At 32.4% G+C, this 20324-nt stretch overlaps 2 protein-coding genes across 2 annotated transcripts; one reads left to right on the top strand and one right to left on the bottom strand.

The window, feature by feature from the left end:
* The first annotated feature begins 598 nt into the window (after positions 1 to 598).
* Positions 599 to 1849, top strand: LOC128996667 (uncharacterized). Its single transcript, XM_054422097.1, has one exon. The coding sequence runs from the start codon at positions 599 to 601 to the stop codon at positions 1847 to 1849; it is 1251 nt and encodes a 416-aa protein (XP_054278072.1).
* Positions 1850 to 9535: 7686 nt separating this feature from the next.
* Positions 9536 to 9949, bottom strand: LOC128996666 (uncharacterized). The gene has a single exon (XM_054422096.1). The coding sequence runs from the start codon at positions 9947 to 9949 to the stop codon at positions 9536 to 9538; it is 414 nt and encodes a 137-aa protein (XP_054278071.1).
* Between the last annotated feature and the right edge of the window lie 10375 nt (positions 9950 to 20324).

The raw sequence follows: 20324 nt of genomic DNA, 5'->3' as shown, positions 1-20324 counted from the left end.
GCTCAGGTGGATTTCTCTCAACCCAACTCTATTGGCAGCCTCCTGGGTTTCGGTTCTGAGGTCATAGGACCTGGAAATGAGCACTACTCGAAGAATGTTGTGGATATTTTTAAGACAAACACGATTAGAGTTGAATGCAGCATAGCGGGCGGGTCTTTCGTTAATAATAAGCAAAGTCATACAATCCATCAGTTTTTCCCAGCAGTACCACCAGGATATAAGCTTGTTGAAATACCCAGTACAATCATTTACCTTCCAATCACCACGAGGGCAATAAGTAACATAACACTACGGATTGTAGACCAGGACGATAGGTTGGTGAATTTTAGAGGAGAACGTATTACAGTGTGTTTACACTTGAGGAAGGTCCCTAGTTGAACAGTTAGTAGGAGATGGGTTACTTATATTTTTCAAACTGTTTATCAAGACCAAGAATATCAAAGGGTCATATAGACAGAGTCAAGAAAACCCATAACTCCGACGACTATTTATTGGGTGCACACTCAACAGTACCAAGCAGTGTTTGTTTGTCACCCAAGCGACTAACACACACAAACCGAAGGTTTTTACGCTCCTTGGGCTATAAAATACTTCAATAATGGATGTACTGGATATTTTTAGTAGTGTCCCATTTGATGACACTATTTCTCACATGGAATTTCACACTCATTTCCCTTACTCTTCTACCACACTAGACAACAATGACGAGATAAGAATACCAATTCAACAACAAGATATATGCATTGTGCCTTCTATGAGTTATTTGTATGTTGAGGGAAAGCTGTTGAAGTCAGACAATACAGCAACTACAAAAACAAAGTTCACTCCAAACGCATTTGCATTTTTGTTTGACGAGATACGGTATGAAATAAATGGAGTTGAAATAGATCGCATTAGGAACCCAGGTATAACTTCTACAATGAAAGGATTTGCTTCTATTGGAGAGAACTCTTTAAGAAGTTTAGGGAACTCTGGCTGGCCAACCGAGGTGAATAAGTTGTCTTCCACTTTGGAAAGTCATGTGACTGACACTGATGGAAATTTTAGTTTTTGCATACCGCTAAATAGGCTTCTGGGGTTCGCAGAAGATTATAGAAAGGTTATTGTCAACTGCCGTCATGAGCTTGTTCTACTGAGGTCAGCCGGGGACAAAAATGCAGTTTTGTGGACCTCAAGTGGTGCTACTGACACAACTCCTGAAGATATTAAAGTTAAACTAGAGAAACTATGCTGGAGGGTTCCCTACGTTTCTTTGAGTGATAGACAAAGAATTGCATTGCTTAGACATTTGGAAAGGGGAACGAGTGTTCCTGTAGAGTATCGAAGCTGGGAACTCTATGAGTATCCCTCTTTGCCACAATCAAACAAGCAATCTTGGTCAGTAAAGACGGCATCACAGCTAGAGAAGCCAAGATACGTCATAGTGGCTTTCCAGGAGAATCGCAAAAACAACATGAAAAAGTCTGCCGCATGCTTTGATCACTGCAAGATATCAAACATAAAACTTCATTTAAACTCTATTAACTATCCTTATGATGATTTAAAACTAGACATTGCAAAGAACCACTACGCTATACTCTACGACATGTATACCCGTTTTCAGGAGTCGTATTACAATGTTCCATCACAACCACTTTTGGACGTTAAAAATTTCATTTCTTATGCACCACTAATCGTAATTGACTGTTCTAAGCAAAACGAATCCCTTAGGTCAGCCCCTGTTGATATTCGTTTAGAATTTGAGGCCAGCGAAGCTTTCCCTCCAGGGACTGCTGCTTATTGTTTGATAATTCACGACAAGTCATTCAGCTATGAGCCAGCCACTAACCTGGTTCATCGGATAATGTGATTCATGCAGAAAGTGTTGGAATTTGGGGTGGGGATAGGCTATAAAGCCCGCTCTTGTCGGTTTGGTTTCTCAGTCTCAACTTGAATTTCGTTGGAGTTAGAACTTTCAGTCATGATTAAACAGGCCATCATAGATTTTAGTGCTTTTATCGGAGAGGATAAGACAGTGGTTATCAAGGAATTGAGCATATTGGACTTGGATTCAAGATGTGTACAACATTGGATTTTCTCACCACCTAAGGATGGATCCAGATCTACTTTTCCAAGCACACAACATGATTGCGGAGGGTGGCACAGTTCACAGTTTGACAATCATAACAGGTGGTTGAGTAAACACTATCACGGCCTCGGATTCGGAACAGGAAACGTTGAATATAGCTCTCTCACGTCATCTCTGAGAGACATTTGCTGCAATGTAAACCTATTGTATGCTGCTTCAACTGAAAAGGCAAAGGTTTTGGAAAAGTTGCTAGAGAACAGAAGAGTTGTGTTCAGTCTTGAGCTACTTGGAGGCCCCCCTCTATCGAGCGATTATCTACTACTTCCTCCCGTTGAAGAACTATCCAAACAAAAGAATCAGTGTTTGTTTCATCATTTACATGCTCCAGGATTTTATTGTTCACAAACCAATGTACACAAACTGGCTGATTGGTGTTTGAAAAACCCAGCTATGCTAGACATGAACAACCCTGAAGTGAGAGTAAAGACCTTTGACGAATGGAAACTTAAAACTCCTTCTGCTAAGCAGCTTGCCGATGAAGGCTTTGTCAAAATGGCTGCTATGAAGGACACCACTAAATGCGTTTATTGTGGAGTTAATCTTTTCAAGTGGGAAGAAGGTGATGACGCAATAGAAGATCATCGCTACAACTCACCGTTTTGCTCCTATCTTCGCTTCAAGGAACAGACAACAGACAAGGGCAGCACCAAGAATATAGTCTACTGCGAGGACGGATCAGATACATTGGGCCAGGATGTCACTGGGAGATATACATTGTCTCTGGAAGTCACTCATGATGATCTTCTAAATATGTGTAAGGCTTGAAATGTATTCAACTTCATATTTTGAATAAACAAATCTTTATTATTTACCAATGTTGTTTTTTACTAAGCTTAACCTATATATAAACTTACCATCTTTCATTATCATCCAGATACACAGCTACTCTTATTGACTTAAGTCATAACAAGTTGCTCATGTCTCAGTTTTACAAATGTGAAAAGGTAGTTACCTTTTCTAATCCCATGAAGACAACTTTTTACTTTGCTGATAATGAAGACAGGCGCTGTACCGGCTCCATCGACAAAGAACGGTTTAAACTAAGAATTCTTCAGGTTGGAACAATTTTGCAAGACTCACTTTTATCCAAAGTATTACACATTAACACATGCCAGTTTAGTGATCACTCCAATTGTTTTATAAAATTAAATAAACTTACTACTTAATTTAACAAAGACTCATAATTTCATATCCTAGCTTTCATACACCATAGGTCTTTACCAGCAAGCACTCTGCTGGAACTAACATACAGTTTTAACCTGCACAAGTCGTCGTCGCTCGCTCGAGGACAAATCGTCCCCTGCCCACACTCGTATACTCATTCCCAACATCGCTGTCACTTTTATTCGCCGGAGAAAAAATCAGGCAACCCTATCTACTTATGCATTTTACAATTTGGATGATGACATTATCTCTATGTGTTTTATCTATGTAAATTTGTCTATATTCAAAAGAAATTTGTATATACAGTATTTAATTGATAGTCATGAAGATTATTGTAAATGTTCCTTAGTTGTATTATGGTTAGAAAGTGTATATTATAGACACAACACATGAACAGCCCTTTGGAATTTTTATTTTAAACAGAGCAGACATCAAAATGCATTTATGCAGGTACGTATGTAATAGCTATTATACATATTATAATATACAAAAATGTTAAACGATAATTCAAAGATAGGGTAACCCATGAGACTAATAACATTTGTACAAAATAATGACTATATATAGGGGCTATTGCTCCTACAAGCCACTAGTATATATGTATATGTATATGTATATTGATTGTAATATAGTGTCTGGTTGTTTGTGTTTGTTCCTGTATAATAATCCTAATATGGGCCTAAAAATTCTTTATACCAGGAACGTTTATAAAATAAGCATTAATTTAACAAATTCCTACCATCTAAATCTATACCTCTTACATTAGGCATTACACTTTTCTTTACTTTTTGTTTTTATTTTCTTTGTTTAAAATACACTATCTTTAATGGCTTTTAGTAGCAGTTATTAGTTTCATTGTAAACATAAAACGTGTTCTAAAAATAATTCGATCCACATACTACCAATTGAACGTTGACAAAAATAACAGGTATGTTGTAAATTAAACATTAAAATCAATATAGGCTTATTGTCATAAAATAAATACAGTATTTACATTTTATCCATGTTCATTTTGTAAATACGGTTTTGGAGGTGAAGTACAATATAAAAGCCCTACATCATCTTAATCAAACACAGTCACCATATACAACTTTCAGAATTACTTTTTACTGAACAATTATCTAAAATCCCATATTCCATGTTTGTTAGAAAGGGACTCTGCCATTTTTACGCGAGAAGATAAGAGTTAGTTACAGTTGGATTAATTAAAAAGATAATACAACTTTTACGAACCTCAAATGTATTCGTCTATCAAGTGGGACAGTGGTAGTAATATCTCGATTTTCATCACTAAATGATTTTCTCATTAAATGACTACCTAAGGGTGATAAGTGTGCCATTGAGGAAATAATAGCCTCTACTTTCCGTAAAGCTATATTTACATATTTAAAAATGAAAGTGCATAAAAATGCATTTCTTAATGCATGAATTATTTTTCAAACCGTTTCCTTGAAGAAGGTTGTAATAAAATTTATCAAAACAATATTATTGTTGAAGATATGATCATTGGACGTTACCTAATAATGAAATAGTAAAGTTTTTGCTTACTCTAAGGCATCAAAAACACATGTAAAAATTCATTATACTACATATTTTACAACATACAAAGAAAGCCAACTTATAGATTCTTACAATGTCCTTGAAGTATATATTTGTCTGACTGTGAATTAAACATCCATTAAAACCTATGTTTTTTTAGTTATAAAAATGAAACTAAATAAGCTAAGTCACAAACATAGTACGCACTCCTGTCAATTTCTTATATTTATTTATCACACAGATCTACTTATTACAAGTCAAGCAGAATTGACATTTAATACTATTAAAACTATTAAGTTTTACCGAATGAGAAAATTTTTTTCTTTACTAAAATATAATTTAGTTAAATTATTAAAACACTTTAATGTATTATGATTAGCATCTGTAGAATTTTTGACTTTTTTGAAATATATTAGTAAAACCCTAACATACATCAATAACAAACCGTGTTTTCAACACTAAAAGCGATGATAACCATACAATTATGATGTACTAGGGCTCGGACTAAATATAATCTCAAATCAGGGTAGAGTAAACTCGAAACCTAATCAGTGATTTCATTGGTTGCCCGCAAACCAAATCAAATGATTGTTGTTCAAATCCTGTCATAAATCGCAAATAAGCTATTGTGGTATCAGCCGTGGTTAAATCCGGTCACAGAACCAAAGCTTTGGAACCAATACTAAGCTCATATTTTCTTAGTCATACCATTGAATATTGGTTACTGATTTCAAAGGGTTATATTTAGGTGAAGTAAACATCCTAATATGTAATATATATACCCATTCACACATAAAATCAATCCACAGGTATTAAGAACTTATTAATTGTAACGTCTTTTCAATCGTATTAACTGTAGTATACTTTTACATATATTGAATTCAATTATAGTCTTACCACTTAGATAATTAATTTTATTCATTTGACCAAGCTGTATTCAAGAAACAGTCATAATCAATTTCAAAGTATTGATATTTAATTATTTACTGATCAGTATTATGATAGCGCTATCTAAATGTCTATCGTGTATTCGTACCATATTAATGTTTTCTGTGTTCGTGTTCGTGTTTTAAATGTGTTTTTGACGAGTTGCAAGCTTTGAAAATGTTGTCTTCGCAACGAAACATGTAAGCTGTTGAGCAATATCATTTTTGGACTATTTGACTGAAGTATGTAAACAACCTATTATTGTCTTTACAATATAGTCCAGGGGCCGAAAACATGTATTTTGATTTAAACTGTAGTTAAAATGTCTACCTAAAAGGTTATTTTTAAACTAAGCAGATATTTACCTTTACAAAATAGTAATTAAAGTAAAAAGGTTTTTAGGGACATTTCTTTTTAAGCTGCGAGTAGCGCGTGAAGCGGCGTTTCTTAATGAGTTTTTATCATACATTTATTTTAACAGGCTAATTACTTAATGTATTATTGATCCATTGATCAGTAGGCCTACAGTGTGAACATATGTTGAGACTATTAAGACAGAATCAACATGGAAGATTGACAATCAAACCAATAATGTAAGATAACCCTTTATTTCTTGTCATTGGTGTACATCAGCTATAAAGAGGGTTTAAAGGTAAAATATCCTTCTTACTGTTAAAACATAATATTAATTAAATGAGAAATCTGAGTAATATAGTTGGGGAATATGTGCGATATAGTTGAGAAATTCGAGTAATAAATTTGGTAAATCCGTGTAAAATAGTTGGGAAATCCGTGTAAAATAGTTGGGAAATTCAAAGTTTCTCCCCCCCCCCCAATATGTTTTTCGTACGACGCCCCTGTGTATAAATCATTGTACTTGTATGACGAATTAATTCTTAAATGATCGTGATTACTTTTTCGTTAACTTGAGTAGTTAACTTATATTAAATATTAATATATTAAATATATATTAAATTAAAATTAGGCAATGAGTTATATTTAGTTAAACGGAAATTTGGTAATCCAATTGTGGAGTAATTGTCGGTGAAAAATCGATTTTACTTTAATTAAATGTATGTTCAGCTTGTTAAAATTTATTCCGTCTTCATAGCTTACTGAACTCTTGTGAGCTTGAGACGGAGACAATAAATTTTACTGGAAACTATCACAAGAGATAGTAGTTTTAACTAAAGTTTTCGGTTGAAAAGATAGTTGGCTAAGTTTGTTGAGACCAATTCATAAATATAGGTCACTAAGTCTTTGAATTATTGCTAGTACCCTTTGTCTTATTTGTTACTATTTTAATTCCATTATCGACTGTTAACTAGTTAAATTTTGATATGTTCATATCCTGGAATGAAATAAAGTACTTAATTGCTTAAGCTTCAGTGAATCGTGTATTTGTAAGCTTGTTTTGATCATTACTAAGATTAAGATACAATCAGTACTTGAGAACAATTATATCTTATTCTTTAAAGTTCTGCAAAACTAATAACAATGTCTTGCAATAGAAAGTTCTAAACAGTCATTGGAAACAACGAAGAGTAATCAGGTTAAACTACCTGCGACCTGTCTCGAGAATTACAAAACTAAATTGCTTTTGTAAAATGAACAAAGGTGTGTTTTGCATTTGAACTTCCAGAGACAACTTTGTAATTAGGTCGTGGAACGGGAAGTGTATTGAATGTACAATAATGTCCGAATCGGTATTATGAGGGTTTATAAAAGTCTTGTTTTCATATCATGCTTAGGAACATATTTTATAATGATACAATATTTAAACTTATCATAATAAAAGTATTTAAAAAAAACTATATAGGCTATTCAAGTTTTTTAATATTAGTGATGGATGGGAGAGCGAGCTGGTCTAGTGGTTAGAGCGCGGGACTTCGGTTCCAGAGGTCCTGGGTTCAAATCCTGCCAAATCTTCAATGGATTTTATCTATGTAATAATGCCGCAACTCCTAGGTCTAGCATGAAGTAGTGTGAAAAATAATTCCGGACTCGTGCCTAAAAATAAAATAAAATAAAAATTATTAGTGATGGATCCATAGATACTGAGTAGTATTCTTAGAAGTAAAAATAAAACTGTATCACATACTATAGGGTTAAAATTTTTTTTTATAATTATATAGACGTTTTCGAATAACACCACAGTTTTACTCGTGTGTAAAGATGAGTCAATACTATCACAGGAGTTTTACAAGTATTTATCTCTGTTGTCAAGGTTGTTAGAGTAATTTTCGAGTCAATCGTAGTAAACAAACAGCTATCAGACAGTTCAGTGACCAAGGTGTTCTATATCTGGTCTACCACTTTCTCTCGATTTTCCAGTGAAACCAATTCCTAAACATGAACCCTTTTATATGTATATATGTGTTATCAAGAGAAAGAAAAGACTATGGTATGTGTAGAGTCAGGACCTTGTAATTTTTAATTTAATCAATTAATCTATCTAAAAATATATATACCCCCGCTGCAGTGAACCTGCATACTAAGTTAATTTCCATTTACCTGACTGGATTTTCACTTAAATATTACATGAAGATTTTCAGATTTATTTCCTATTCAAGAAATATTAATTTTAATGAGTGCCTAGGTTTTCTGATACAGGAAAGGTATTGAGGTGTGTTTTTAGCGAATTTCCCCATAGGGAAGTAGCTATTACCGTAGGTGGCACGGTAAGACCTAGACCCGGGACCGATTTACTTTTTCGTAAGATTCCTTTTTCAACGGAAGAATAAAAAAGTCATTTTCAATATCAAGAATTTTCTCTACAATCTTTGTCTTTATACAACAATGCTTTGACCTAAATAATGTTTATTTTAAACTTTACAAGATGGATGTGATAAAAGTTGGGCATTCCTATGTTCAACGGGTTAAAATTTGATAAAAATAATGTTTGAGAATGTTCAAAACCTTATAAAACTACGTTCTATAACCCTTGCTGGTAAGCGAACTGATTCAAGGTTTCACAGCTCTTCTTATTCATGCAAAATTTTATCAAGATCAGACCGAAGTAAATCAAGTTGTTGTGTTCACTAATACGTACATAACATACATATAAAAGATTTGAACAAATGGTGTTTTGGGCCTTTGTTTTTTTTTTTAAATTAACACGAGTAAGTAAATCAGCCTTGGACCTAGGCCTTATCGTGCCACCTACGATAAAAGCTCCATCCCTATAGGTAAATTCGCTAATATAAAGCAAAACCAATAAGTGGTTACGAAGTTGAAATAAGACTGGCAACAACCTTTTAAAGTATTAGAATATTTGAAGGAATTCTACATTGAAAATAGATTTTTTTTTACCTCTCACCTTCACGTCTTAGACGCTAGACTCTAACAGTTCTACACACTACTTCAGGCTATGCCTAAAGAGTCAAGACATAGCTCAAACATTTTGGTGATTTCAAGAAATTTAATCCCGGAACTGAAGAACCTTACTCCCTCAGACAAAGTATAGAGACAAGGATTCTATGAATATTATAAATTTTAAACAGGAAACTGTCACTTTTTTGGTACAATAACAAAGTTTCTAAATCACGTTAAATGAAAAATGCCAGACTGGGGAGTTACTTGTTTTATTATTGGTTTTAAAATAGTTTACCAGCGAACCAGTTATAATGATTATATAATGATTTAAATATAAATAATAATTCACAAAAAACTAAGAAAATTGGGTAGTACGGATATATTTTTAATGGTTTAAATGATTGAAACATTTCATGGTCATTTTGGTCATTTATTGAATTGATCTACCTTGATGTATTTTCCTTATGCTAGGTAATACGGTACGGCAGGGTAGATTTGTTGAAGTGAGGTAAAAGCACTGGGAGCATCACTAGTATCAGGAGAGGCACGACCCCAGGGAGAGGCAGCAGAAGAAGCAGCAACGTAGATTAGCTGAGAGGTGGCGGGAGCGCTAGGGGCAACGTTGGCAGATTGAAGTCCAGCAGGGAAGACACGGGCCCATGGGAGCATGGGGGGCATGGGAGACCCTCCAGAGGGAGCAGCAGCGTAGTTCAGCTGAGAGGTTGTGGGAGCACTTGGGGCATCATGAGCAACTGGAAGTGGAGAAGGGGAACCTCGAGCCCAGGGAGAGGCAGCAGAGGGAGTAGCAGCGTAGATTAGCTGTGAGGTGGCGGGAGCGCTAGAGGCATCAAGAGGAGAAGGTGCTCCAGCTATCATAAACTTTTCAAAGTAGATTTAGTTTTCAATCTTTAAAAAAGAAAAATGTGTTTATCTGTCTTCAAATAACATAAACAATGTATTTCTAAGTTCTACTAGACGTTTACAATGGTATTTTCTGAGTGGTCTAATTTTTCAAAAGAGGAAAAGGTAAATTTAATCCAATGCAATGTTTCTGAGTGAGATTTTGTTTGGCCGTAGTGCCCGAGGTAAGACTTTCTTTTGTGATACTCCTCTTTGTTTTTGCCACACAAAGGTGTGAAAGTAAATTCATCCTCAACTCATGTTTTATTATTTATTATGTGATTCTTTAATTTCTCCTAAAAGATGTCTAAAATGTGTTATCTCATTATTCATATTTACTACAGTTTTAGCGAATTTCCCTATAGGGAAGTAGCTATTACCGTAGGTCTCATGGTAAGACTTAGGCCCGGGACCGATTTACTTTTTCATTTTGATGTCCCCAGAGGCCAAAAACACCACTCGTTCAAATTTTTATATATGTATATATATATAGGTATATATATATATATAAATAAAGATTAAACATTAATAAACTTAGTACCCAAGTAAAATTATTTATTAAAATATTTACTGACTATAGTATCGGCTCTAAGGCCATTTTCAAAGTACCATTTTGAAAATGGCCTTAGAGCCGAAACTATAGTCAGTAAATATTTTAATAAATAATTTTACTTGGGTACTAAGTTTCTTAATGTTTAATCTTTATTTATATATAGTAGCCCTATTTTTCTATTTTTCATATATATATATATATATACATATATATATATATATATATACAGTATATATATATATATATATATGTCCGTGAACACGATAACTTGAGTAATTTTTATCCGATTTTGATGAAATTTGGTTTGAAGGTGTAAGGCGGGATAAACTTGAATGAGTTCGCGATCCAGCATGATCGGACCATGGGAACAGGGTTTTATGGGGGGTTTTATGGGGTAAAAATTGGTTTTTCTCACTTTTGACCCTCAAAACACAAAATTTCCCAATTTTTCTCTAAACCTTCTTAAAGAGCTTAAAAAATCAAACAATTCAGTATATCAAAGTGTTTTTGTACGGTTATTGGTTACGGAGAAAACAAAAAAAATGGTAAATTTAAAATTCCCATGTTATTCTTATGGAGAATATTGTAAAATGTTGTAGTTTGCTTGTTTATGGATATCTTTTGATCAAACTTGGCAAATATATTCATTTTATACTAAGCAATAATTATTTTACTTAAAACACTCACTTTATTAGTTTCCTTGTAGCAGCAAACCTAGGTACTCGTTAAACCTAATGTTATTTAAATAGATCAATTGAAAATCAATTCAGCCAAATGGAAATTCGCTTAGGAGTCAGGTTTGCTGCGGCGGGGGTATTTGAGTAGACTATGATGTTTTATACCACCAAAAGTCAAGTGACTATTCACTTTTACATTATTAACTATTATCTTTGGCTTTGGATCCAAGAATATGATATCTTGCGGCTCTCGGAAACCGTTTTTAAAGTAAATACCCGTTTTAAAATGTATGATTTAACCTAAATACGAAATTCAAAGTAAAAAATCTTATTTTTGGTTTGTGCATATTAAAATGTATCAGTAAGAAAAAAAGCGTTCAATTTTTTTATGGAATGACTAACTATTTTCATGAAGTAAAATAAAAATAAAAACCATTAAAATGATTGTACTTAAATTTCAAAGCTACAGGTCTGATTTTTTATTGACCTAGCCTCTGCCTTGAGGGTTTTCAATGTTGTGAGGTACGTTTTTATATTGGTCTCCATGGAAACAACTGGAAAACTCACAATGTTTAAATTTACATTTCAATGTAAGCAAGTAAAACTGGGTTTAATTAAAACTAGGAACTTTTATACTAATTTCTTTAGCTACATTACTTCAGGCTAGTATAATACACCTAAAAGGATTTGTTTTCATAACTAAGAAATTACTAAACTAACTCAACAAGACTAATAGAGTTCTGTTAAACGTAACTAAAGAGAAACGCCGAAAGGAATTCTCTAAACAATTTTCTCACTCAAAGAGCTGTGGAACTTAAACAAGTTGTTTGGAGCACAGAAAGCTCTAAACAATTATTGGATACAATGAAGAGTAAACAAGTAAACTATTCGCTTCAATAATTGCAGAATTAAATTGCTTTTCTGGTTGGATTAAAGGTATCTTTGCATTACAAGTTTAAGGGACAACTTAAATGTATGTTTATTGATTTTTTTTATTTAATATATCTTCAGTAAAGTTTTAAACTAATAAAGTACAGCTGAAACAGGTATAACATCATTATATCATATCATTGTTGGTAGACCCAAAGTTATCATGTTTAACGGGTATCTATACAGACTGTCCAAAAGTCCCGGACCGGTTTAATATTTTCTAAACGACAACAGATAAATCAATAACATTTGGTACATCAATACCACACCTAAAAATCTAGTTTTTTTAAGGAACTATCAATTTTCTTTCATGTCATGGAGACGTCCCGCAAGGAGTCAGAAGGAAATCTTAAATAGAAGCATAGGTTGACATGTACATTAAATTAAAGGTATTTACTAGCAGAATTTAATGCCGCAAATTTGAACTCAAACGGATAACTGAGTAAAAAATGGCAGGCGTTCAAAGATTTCTTGAATCAGCCATTTTGAATCTTTGAACGACTGCCATTTTTTACTCAGGCGTTCTTTTGAGCTTGAATTTACGGCATTGTAATCTACTACTGAAGACCTTTAATTTGATGTGCATATCGACCTATGCTTACGTTAATATTTTTCTTCCGATTCCTAGGGCTGTGCCCCCTGAGGAGTAAGCGTATAATAGCAATGCAAATTAAATGAATCTTTGAACCACTGTCATTCTTGGCTCGGTTGTCCGTTTGAGTTCGAATTTGCCGCATTATATTCTGCTAGTAAAGACCTTTAATTTGATGTATATGTCAACCTATGCTTCTTTTAAAGATTTACTTCTGACTCCTTGCGGGACAATTAAGTCCCGGTTTAAATGCGGTTGAGCATTTTTCATGGGACGTCCCCATGATATTACAGAAAATTAATAGTTCCTTAAAAAAGTAGATTTTTAGGTCTGGTATTGATATACCAAATCTTATTGATTTATCTGTTGTCGTTTGGAAAATATTAAACCGGTCCGGGACTTTTGGGACAGTCTGTAAAATTAATACGCTACATGAAACTTTGTCGGTTGAACTCATCCGCAATTTCTTAACCGATTTTATCCATTGACGTCTCATTGGAAAGAGCGTGTCGCGTAGATTTGCAAACTGGCCTTACATTTTTTGAAAAAGTCCCTCGGGCTCTGCCCCACTGGCAGACTCTCATGCTTCCCAGTGATGCGCAAGAGCATGAAAGGTTACAAGAAATTGTTTTTTTTATCTTTTCGATGTTACATTGAACAATGCCCGAGTGATTCATGAGATTGTAACAAAGAAAAAGTCTACTATGTCAAAATTTAGGATAAATTTGGCTGAACAGATTTTGGAAAGTGTCAATCTAACTAACAGACCAGTAGGGGGAAGGCCATCGGTTGCAGCTGAATCACCACTGCGGTTACAGGCCAGGCATTGGGGTCATTTTATAAGGAAGATTTTGCCCACTTCTAAGCAAAGGCCTTCAAGGAAGTGTAGAGTATGTAGTGCTCAAGGCAGGAGAAGTGAAACCGTTTACGAGTGCAGGAAGTGCCTTGTGCCTCTGCACTTAGAAACATGTTTCGAGGTGTTTCACACCCAAACAAACTTTTGAAACCCCGAAAAAAGTTGTAAATAGAGTGTAAATAGTGTGTAAATAGTGTAAAACTGTATATAATATTGTGGCAGAGAGGTCTGGAGCTCACAAATAAGCTAAAAAAGTAAGTGATCAATCTTATATTTATTATATTAGGCTATAAGGTTTTCTTGAGTATTCGACGAATCACGTTTTTGGTTATAATATGCTTGGTAATTGTCCGGTGGTAAGAATAATTATAATATAATCATATTGAGAATGAAAACCCCAACACTTTGAGTACCCACAATGATATTTGGAACGAAACTTTTTTCCCCTGAAATTTCCTAAAATTTCCCTGAAATTCCGGGGAAATTCCCTGAAATTCCGGGAAATTTCCCTGAAATTCCCTAAAATTTCCCTGACAACTAATTTTACCCATTTTATAGTTAAAAATTAATATAATCATGCTAAGAATATAATTTACCATTTATTTCAATACTCACAACACCATAACTTAGTACACATGCAATTTTTGTGAAAAGCTTCTATTAGGCCTATTCAGGCCTATTTTGTTGATTGCAGAGTTTTACAAAAACAGCTATAAAATGAAGGATTTTATATATAAACAAACCAAATAAAGTTTTTTGTGTAAGGAATTGAATACTATTTATGAATTTGGCCAAGAAATTGATTGAAAAAAAAATTAAAAATACTTTTTTTAGGTATGCTTTCATAAAATATATTTTTTTATAAATATATATAAAATCCATATATATTTTTAAAATTGCGATAAAAATTTTTTGATTGGAAATTAGTGTCACATAAAAGGAAATTTTATGTAGATCAATTTAAACACAAGTGTTAGCCATTTATTTCATAAATTACAATTTTTATGGATTTTTTACTAAAACACTGCCCATTGGCCCATTTTAACTCAGTTCTAACTGCATGCTACTAGACAAATAACTCAGTCAGGAATGGGGGTTCAACTAAAATTTAATTGCAACCCTTAAAACAATAAAAGGAGTAATCATTCTTAACTATGAGTATTATAATATCCAGGAATTGTAAACAAGTTATTTGAGAAAGAGCTTACAGTGATATACTGTTTTATGTTTATGAAAAACCTTCAATTGTTACGTTAATGTTACTACCACGTAATTTAAAATTTTAATATTTTCATCTTGATGTGCAAGTAATAAGGTTTAAAGCAATCGGAATTTATAGTTTATATGTTTTGTGGTAACAAATGGAAACATTTTTTCGTAACTTTTGCAACAATACATTCTTTACTTAACAAAAACTGTGTTATGAAACTCATTCATTTAAGTTCTTTTGAACTGCAATAACGTGTTACTTAGGTATACAAACATCTAATATATTTTGCAAGCGAAGATTGAATTAATTTATGTTTTTACATGCTGTATTACCAATATAAGTTTTACACCCCTATATAATCCCATAGATGTTGGTTGATCAAAATTTTTATACGGTTAGGATTTGTAACCCATCACAAAAGTTTCAGTTTATAACTAGCCCGTTTCCTTCGACGACTTTTATTATTAAATTATTCACAATAATAAGGTTGTTATTATTTGTATGCTCTAATCTGACATAAAAATGTATACAAAACATTAACACCCAGGATAAATTGTTAAAAATTAATTCAGTTATCTGATCTTTGTTGTACCTGAAGTAAAATTATTTAACATATTTTTTCAGATACAGTTATATTACAAGCTTATAGCTTTTGCTCGTGGTAATATAAAACAATGTAAACCAAAATAACCTATAAATAAAGCAGACTTTTAGACCAGCGTAAATAGACCAGCTTATAAGTTGAATTAAAATAAATCTACCAAACTGTAGTGTAAAAATGTCTGAGTTTATCATATTTATAGGCAATAAAAGATTAGCATACCTATTTCATTACATCTCCAACAATGGATGTAAAGGTATGTGACACTCATCATACAAAGTAGGACGTACACTTCTCTCTGTGACAATTTCGTAGCAATCAGCTCCGTTTGATTCCCTAGTCAGACTAGCTCGTTATGAAATGTACTTACATATTTGACCTACTCACCTATTCTATATTTTGATGTTTTTACTATCTTTTGTATGGATTTTTATTTCAAAAGGCACACTGGGATAGAAGTGAAGACAAAGTTAGGTATCATATATTATTTTTATGTCAGGTATGATTTTGATTTTATTATGTAGAAATTACAATTGCGTATTATACAAACATGAATGGAATATTAGAAAACAATAGACTTATTGTGGTTTATCAAAATTGTGAGAATTTCGTTCTAATTTTTCGAATGTGCTTTATCTTACCAACAAGAACGAGGTGTTGCTGAGTAGCCTAAGTTAAAAATTAATCACACTGACAATCCATTTGTTTTCTAACAAATCACATAGTTTCACCGGAAAACTTTTAATGAAACGTAACTAATCATTAAGCACATAGAGGTGACATCTGAGTTGACTATTTGTTGTTAAAATTAGATTGCTGTTTTTTTTTTTTTACTTAAATTATGCAGTAGGTCACTTACACAACAACAACAACGATTTACTAACAATTCATTTAACAATTCAATGATTTAATAATCTTTGAAACCTATGGGATACTTTCATAGTTTTCTACAGGTTTGTTTAAAAATATATAACTGATGATAACATAATGATCCGTACGATAATCTCAAAACAGACAATTCAGTCAGAAATGAAGTTTCCACGTAAATGCGAACTAAAATGAATGTTACAAATTTTACAGGGTTGACAGTTTTTTTTATTGAGATTAATTAATTATAAAGCGTAGCCTGCATAAATTAGAGCAAGCAATCTCATTTGGTTGGCTAGAAATCTACATTGAGATAAATGTACCACAAGAGAATGGAAAACAATTAATCCTATGGACAATTAGATTTCGTTTCATGTGTTTTAATCACCAAACAATTTCCCTAATGTACCATATTTTCAATGGTGGTTCCAAATCTTTAAATTTCAGTGTTATGATTTAATAATAAATATATGCACACCGTTTTTTCGTTAGAAGAAGAATAAATTATTTACTAAATATCAGTTAACAGAATAATTATTTCTGACTGTTTCCATCGTCAGGGTTGAAACGTCTACATATTTTCATATTTTTCTAATAATTTATTCGTTATACTGGAGCATGTATATAGTGTATCTAAGCTATCATCAAAACCTACCATGAAACACCGTCTGCGATTCCTAAAATAGTTGCATAAACCCTATTTTTGACCCTTCAGCTGTTGATCCTTTACATATTTCCTTCAATGCAAATTTTGCCTTTAGGTTGAAAGAGGCCACCAACTTATTAAAAAAATAAAAAGTAAAAAGTGCAGTACTCTTATGAATATTATTTTTCTAATATGGATAAAAAAACCTTTGCAGAGCACCTCCATAATATACCATTTCTAAATCTATGGACGTATACACTGATAGGGTTGCTAAAAGATCTCTATTTATAAGTATTTATAATTATTTAAAAGGTTAGGCACATGCAAAAGTTTAAGTAGCCTTAAAATTATTTACCACAGTAGGATCAGCGGTCTTAAGGTGATATTCTACTTAGAAAGAAAATAATCGTTAAAAACAGTTTGACACTTCGCAAGAATGCTTTAAGCTATGTAAGAAAGCGTATAATCTGTTTTCGTGTTTAAAGCCAGAGGTTACCGTTGTACGGACGAATGGTTAACTATTTTCCTTAAATTTATGTGGAAATAAAGGCAAGTTTCAATCCTATGATGGATTATGCGTAGTCATAATTTATTTTCTCCAGAATGAACCATTACGTAAATTTTGTCTGGTAGTGGTTCATATTACAACTAGTTGGTTCAAAGTTAACATAACGTTTAATTTTACCATATTGTATTTGCTGTTTTAGGATATTAACCACACACGGTTATGAAAATAATATGGGAAAGGTTCGCTTGTTAGAAAAACTAAATCATCATCTTTATCATTTATTCCTACAGTTTTAAAGAATTTCGGTACTATTCCATGGAACCCCTAACCCTTTAATAATGCTCGTATAATTTTTAGTAAGGGGTAAATTTAAAATATGTTTGGAACCACTTAAGTCAGCTCCTGTTAAATGTCATTGGTAATCAAATAATATTTTTAGAATACTTTCGTTGAAGCTTTGTCTTCTACTAAGTTTAGGCACTGGCTTTAATTTAAAACTTACTAAAAATTCCCTACACCTTTTAACCAGTAAAAAGCTCAGGGAACTTTTTTTTATAATTTCGTTTAATGTTGTGTCTAGTGTATTTCACAATAAACGTATAGCTTACTTTGGATTTCGAAGTAATGTGTAATGAATTTGCTATAATATTAATTTAGGTGAAATCAATCATTACCCACCATCCATTATGAAAATCTACCATCTTGTGAGTTAACATAAGCTTAAATATAACTACGTTTTAAGTGTCGTTAAACTAGTTTTTATTTATTTACTCTCCGTAAATTAAATTACACGTTAAATGCTGATCAAGTTATTTAATATTAATTAATCACATTGGTTTGATAAAGTAATCACATTGTGACAACACACATTAAATTGCTTCAGGGACAAAAACATACCGCAATTTTTTACAAATAGAAAATAACTTTCTGTAAAATAAAATCAACGAAAACTAGAAATAGCCTTCAATAGTTCTTGATAAACTACTAAAACGTGTACTGAAACAAAAGATTGTACATTACAGCAAAAGCAATCATATATCGTAATAATAGATCTTTTGTAATAGAGATCGATGATTGTAATCAATGGACAAGTTGAATCAAAACATACTATATGTGTAACGAAACAATAGTCAACACCTAACTAAAATAAATAACTATTGCGTTATGGTTTCTACATAGGAACACATATTTATCTATTGTCAATAAATTCTACCAAGGGGACATTAAAAAGACTGAGATTAACATAATATAAATTCCACCCGTACATGTCATTGTAATAATGTTCAGGTAAAAGGACGAGGAATGCTTTATATCACAACAATTCAACATGGTTAGCTTTGAGCCAGGAGTTACAAAATATGTCAGTCAAATGTTTTGTATAAATACTTAAGTATGTGCAAAAATTACTCTGAAATATTAAAAAAATCTAATATTGCTGAGGTGTGCTTCAATTCTATTTAGAAAAACTAAGTCCAATCTTAAGCACCTTAACATTAACGTCAGTATTTACACTCATGATGATTTTCGATTTGTACTTATTCATTGAAAATGCAGTTTAAAATGTTTTTATATTTAAATATGTTTATCATAAAGTGGATGTATTTTTATAAATATACTTTCGTGTTGAGGTCTACATTCTTGCCATTTCAACAATCTATTTTCAGGCTAAATACTAAGAGTCATCGATGGAATGACAATAGTAAGAAATACAAAAACACTGGGTGTTTGGTAGTCGGTGTCAAGGATTTTAAGGCATTATTATTTTCGCAAATTACGACAAAAATTCGTAATTTGGATGGTTATATTATTGCACTCCCACTCCTGGAAACAAAGTTTTTTTTTATTTTTCCAAATATCTTGGCACTGACTGATAAAGTCTAGTTTTCTCATCTTTTTGCAACATAATCATATTTTTAATATAATTTTTATGATCTGAATTAAATATTCGGTCAGGAAACGTATAGTCTGTAACACAACAAAATGTAACACCTTGAAAATTCGATTTAAATGAAAAATTTGGAAACAAAAGAGGGCTGCACAACTTTCTAAGAAATATTTTTTATGCGTCGTGTTAAACACTGTCAAATAGTATAAAAACTTTTTCAAATTTAATATCTTAGATTGTAATAACAATGTGGCTAAACAAGAGCGAATACCGAATTGTTTATTTATACAGGCAAAGTTCCCTCTCTTACACTTAACCTGTGTATTACACTTAAACATGTGTTGTCAATAAAAACATACAAGGTTGATTGTAAAGACACCCCTGTCACCAAGTAAAGTATGAAAGTATAAAGCTTTCCATGCAAAGGTATGTTTACTTTGTCACCATAAATGCTAAAATGGCAGTCTTTACACAAAGGTGTTTATTTATAGAGCAGTTTTAGTGACAATGTCACCTACACTTATGCAGCGTTTTCAAAGGAAAAATATCTTGCATAGCAGTTTGTGGTGCAACACGTTGTATCAAGATATTTAACATCACTTAAAATGTATAATTTAACTTCTGTCATGAATTATTAACAAACTTTTGAGGGAAATAGTTTGATTTTGATTCGGAGTAAAATTAATAGGCTTTTGCAAACCATGTGCCACAAAAGAACCCAATTTATGTTGTAAAATCTATTATACAATGTATACAATGTTTAAATGTATAACAGTGATTTTGATGCACATATCATCTTATTTTATTTTAATAAAGGTGCTAGTATGTTAACAACACATTAATAGACAACCTTATTGTTGAATTTAAAGTTAAGGGTTAAAAGTAAATGCTAAAAAGGGTTAGATCATTTTTGAGACAAAATTACATTCATAACACATTCCCCACTACCACGTGAACTTAACAACCACACACGTTGTCTAAAAAGAACCTTGTTAGTATACGATGCAATTTTACAATCTTGTTACA

This window comes from Macrosteles quadrilineatus, unplaced genomic scaffold, assembly GCF_028750875.1.
Source record: "Macrosteles quadrilineatus isolate MER2022 unplaced genomic scaffold, UCM_ALF_1.0 Scaffold_6__1_contigs__length_79288215, whole genome shotgun sequence".
Lineage (NCBI taxonomy): Eukaryota > Metazoa > Arthropoda > Insecta > Hemiptera > Cicadellidae > Macrosteles > Macrosteles quadrilineatus.
Note: the sequence above shows the minus strand (reverse complement) of the source record. Positions and strands in the feature narration are given on the sequence as shown.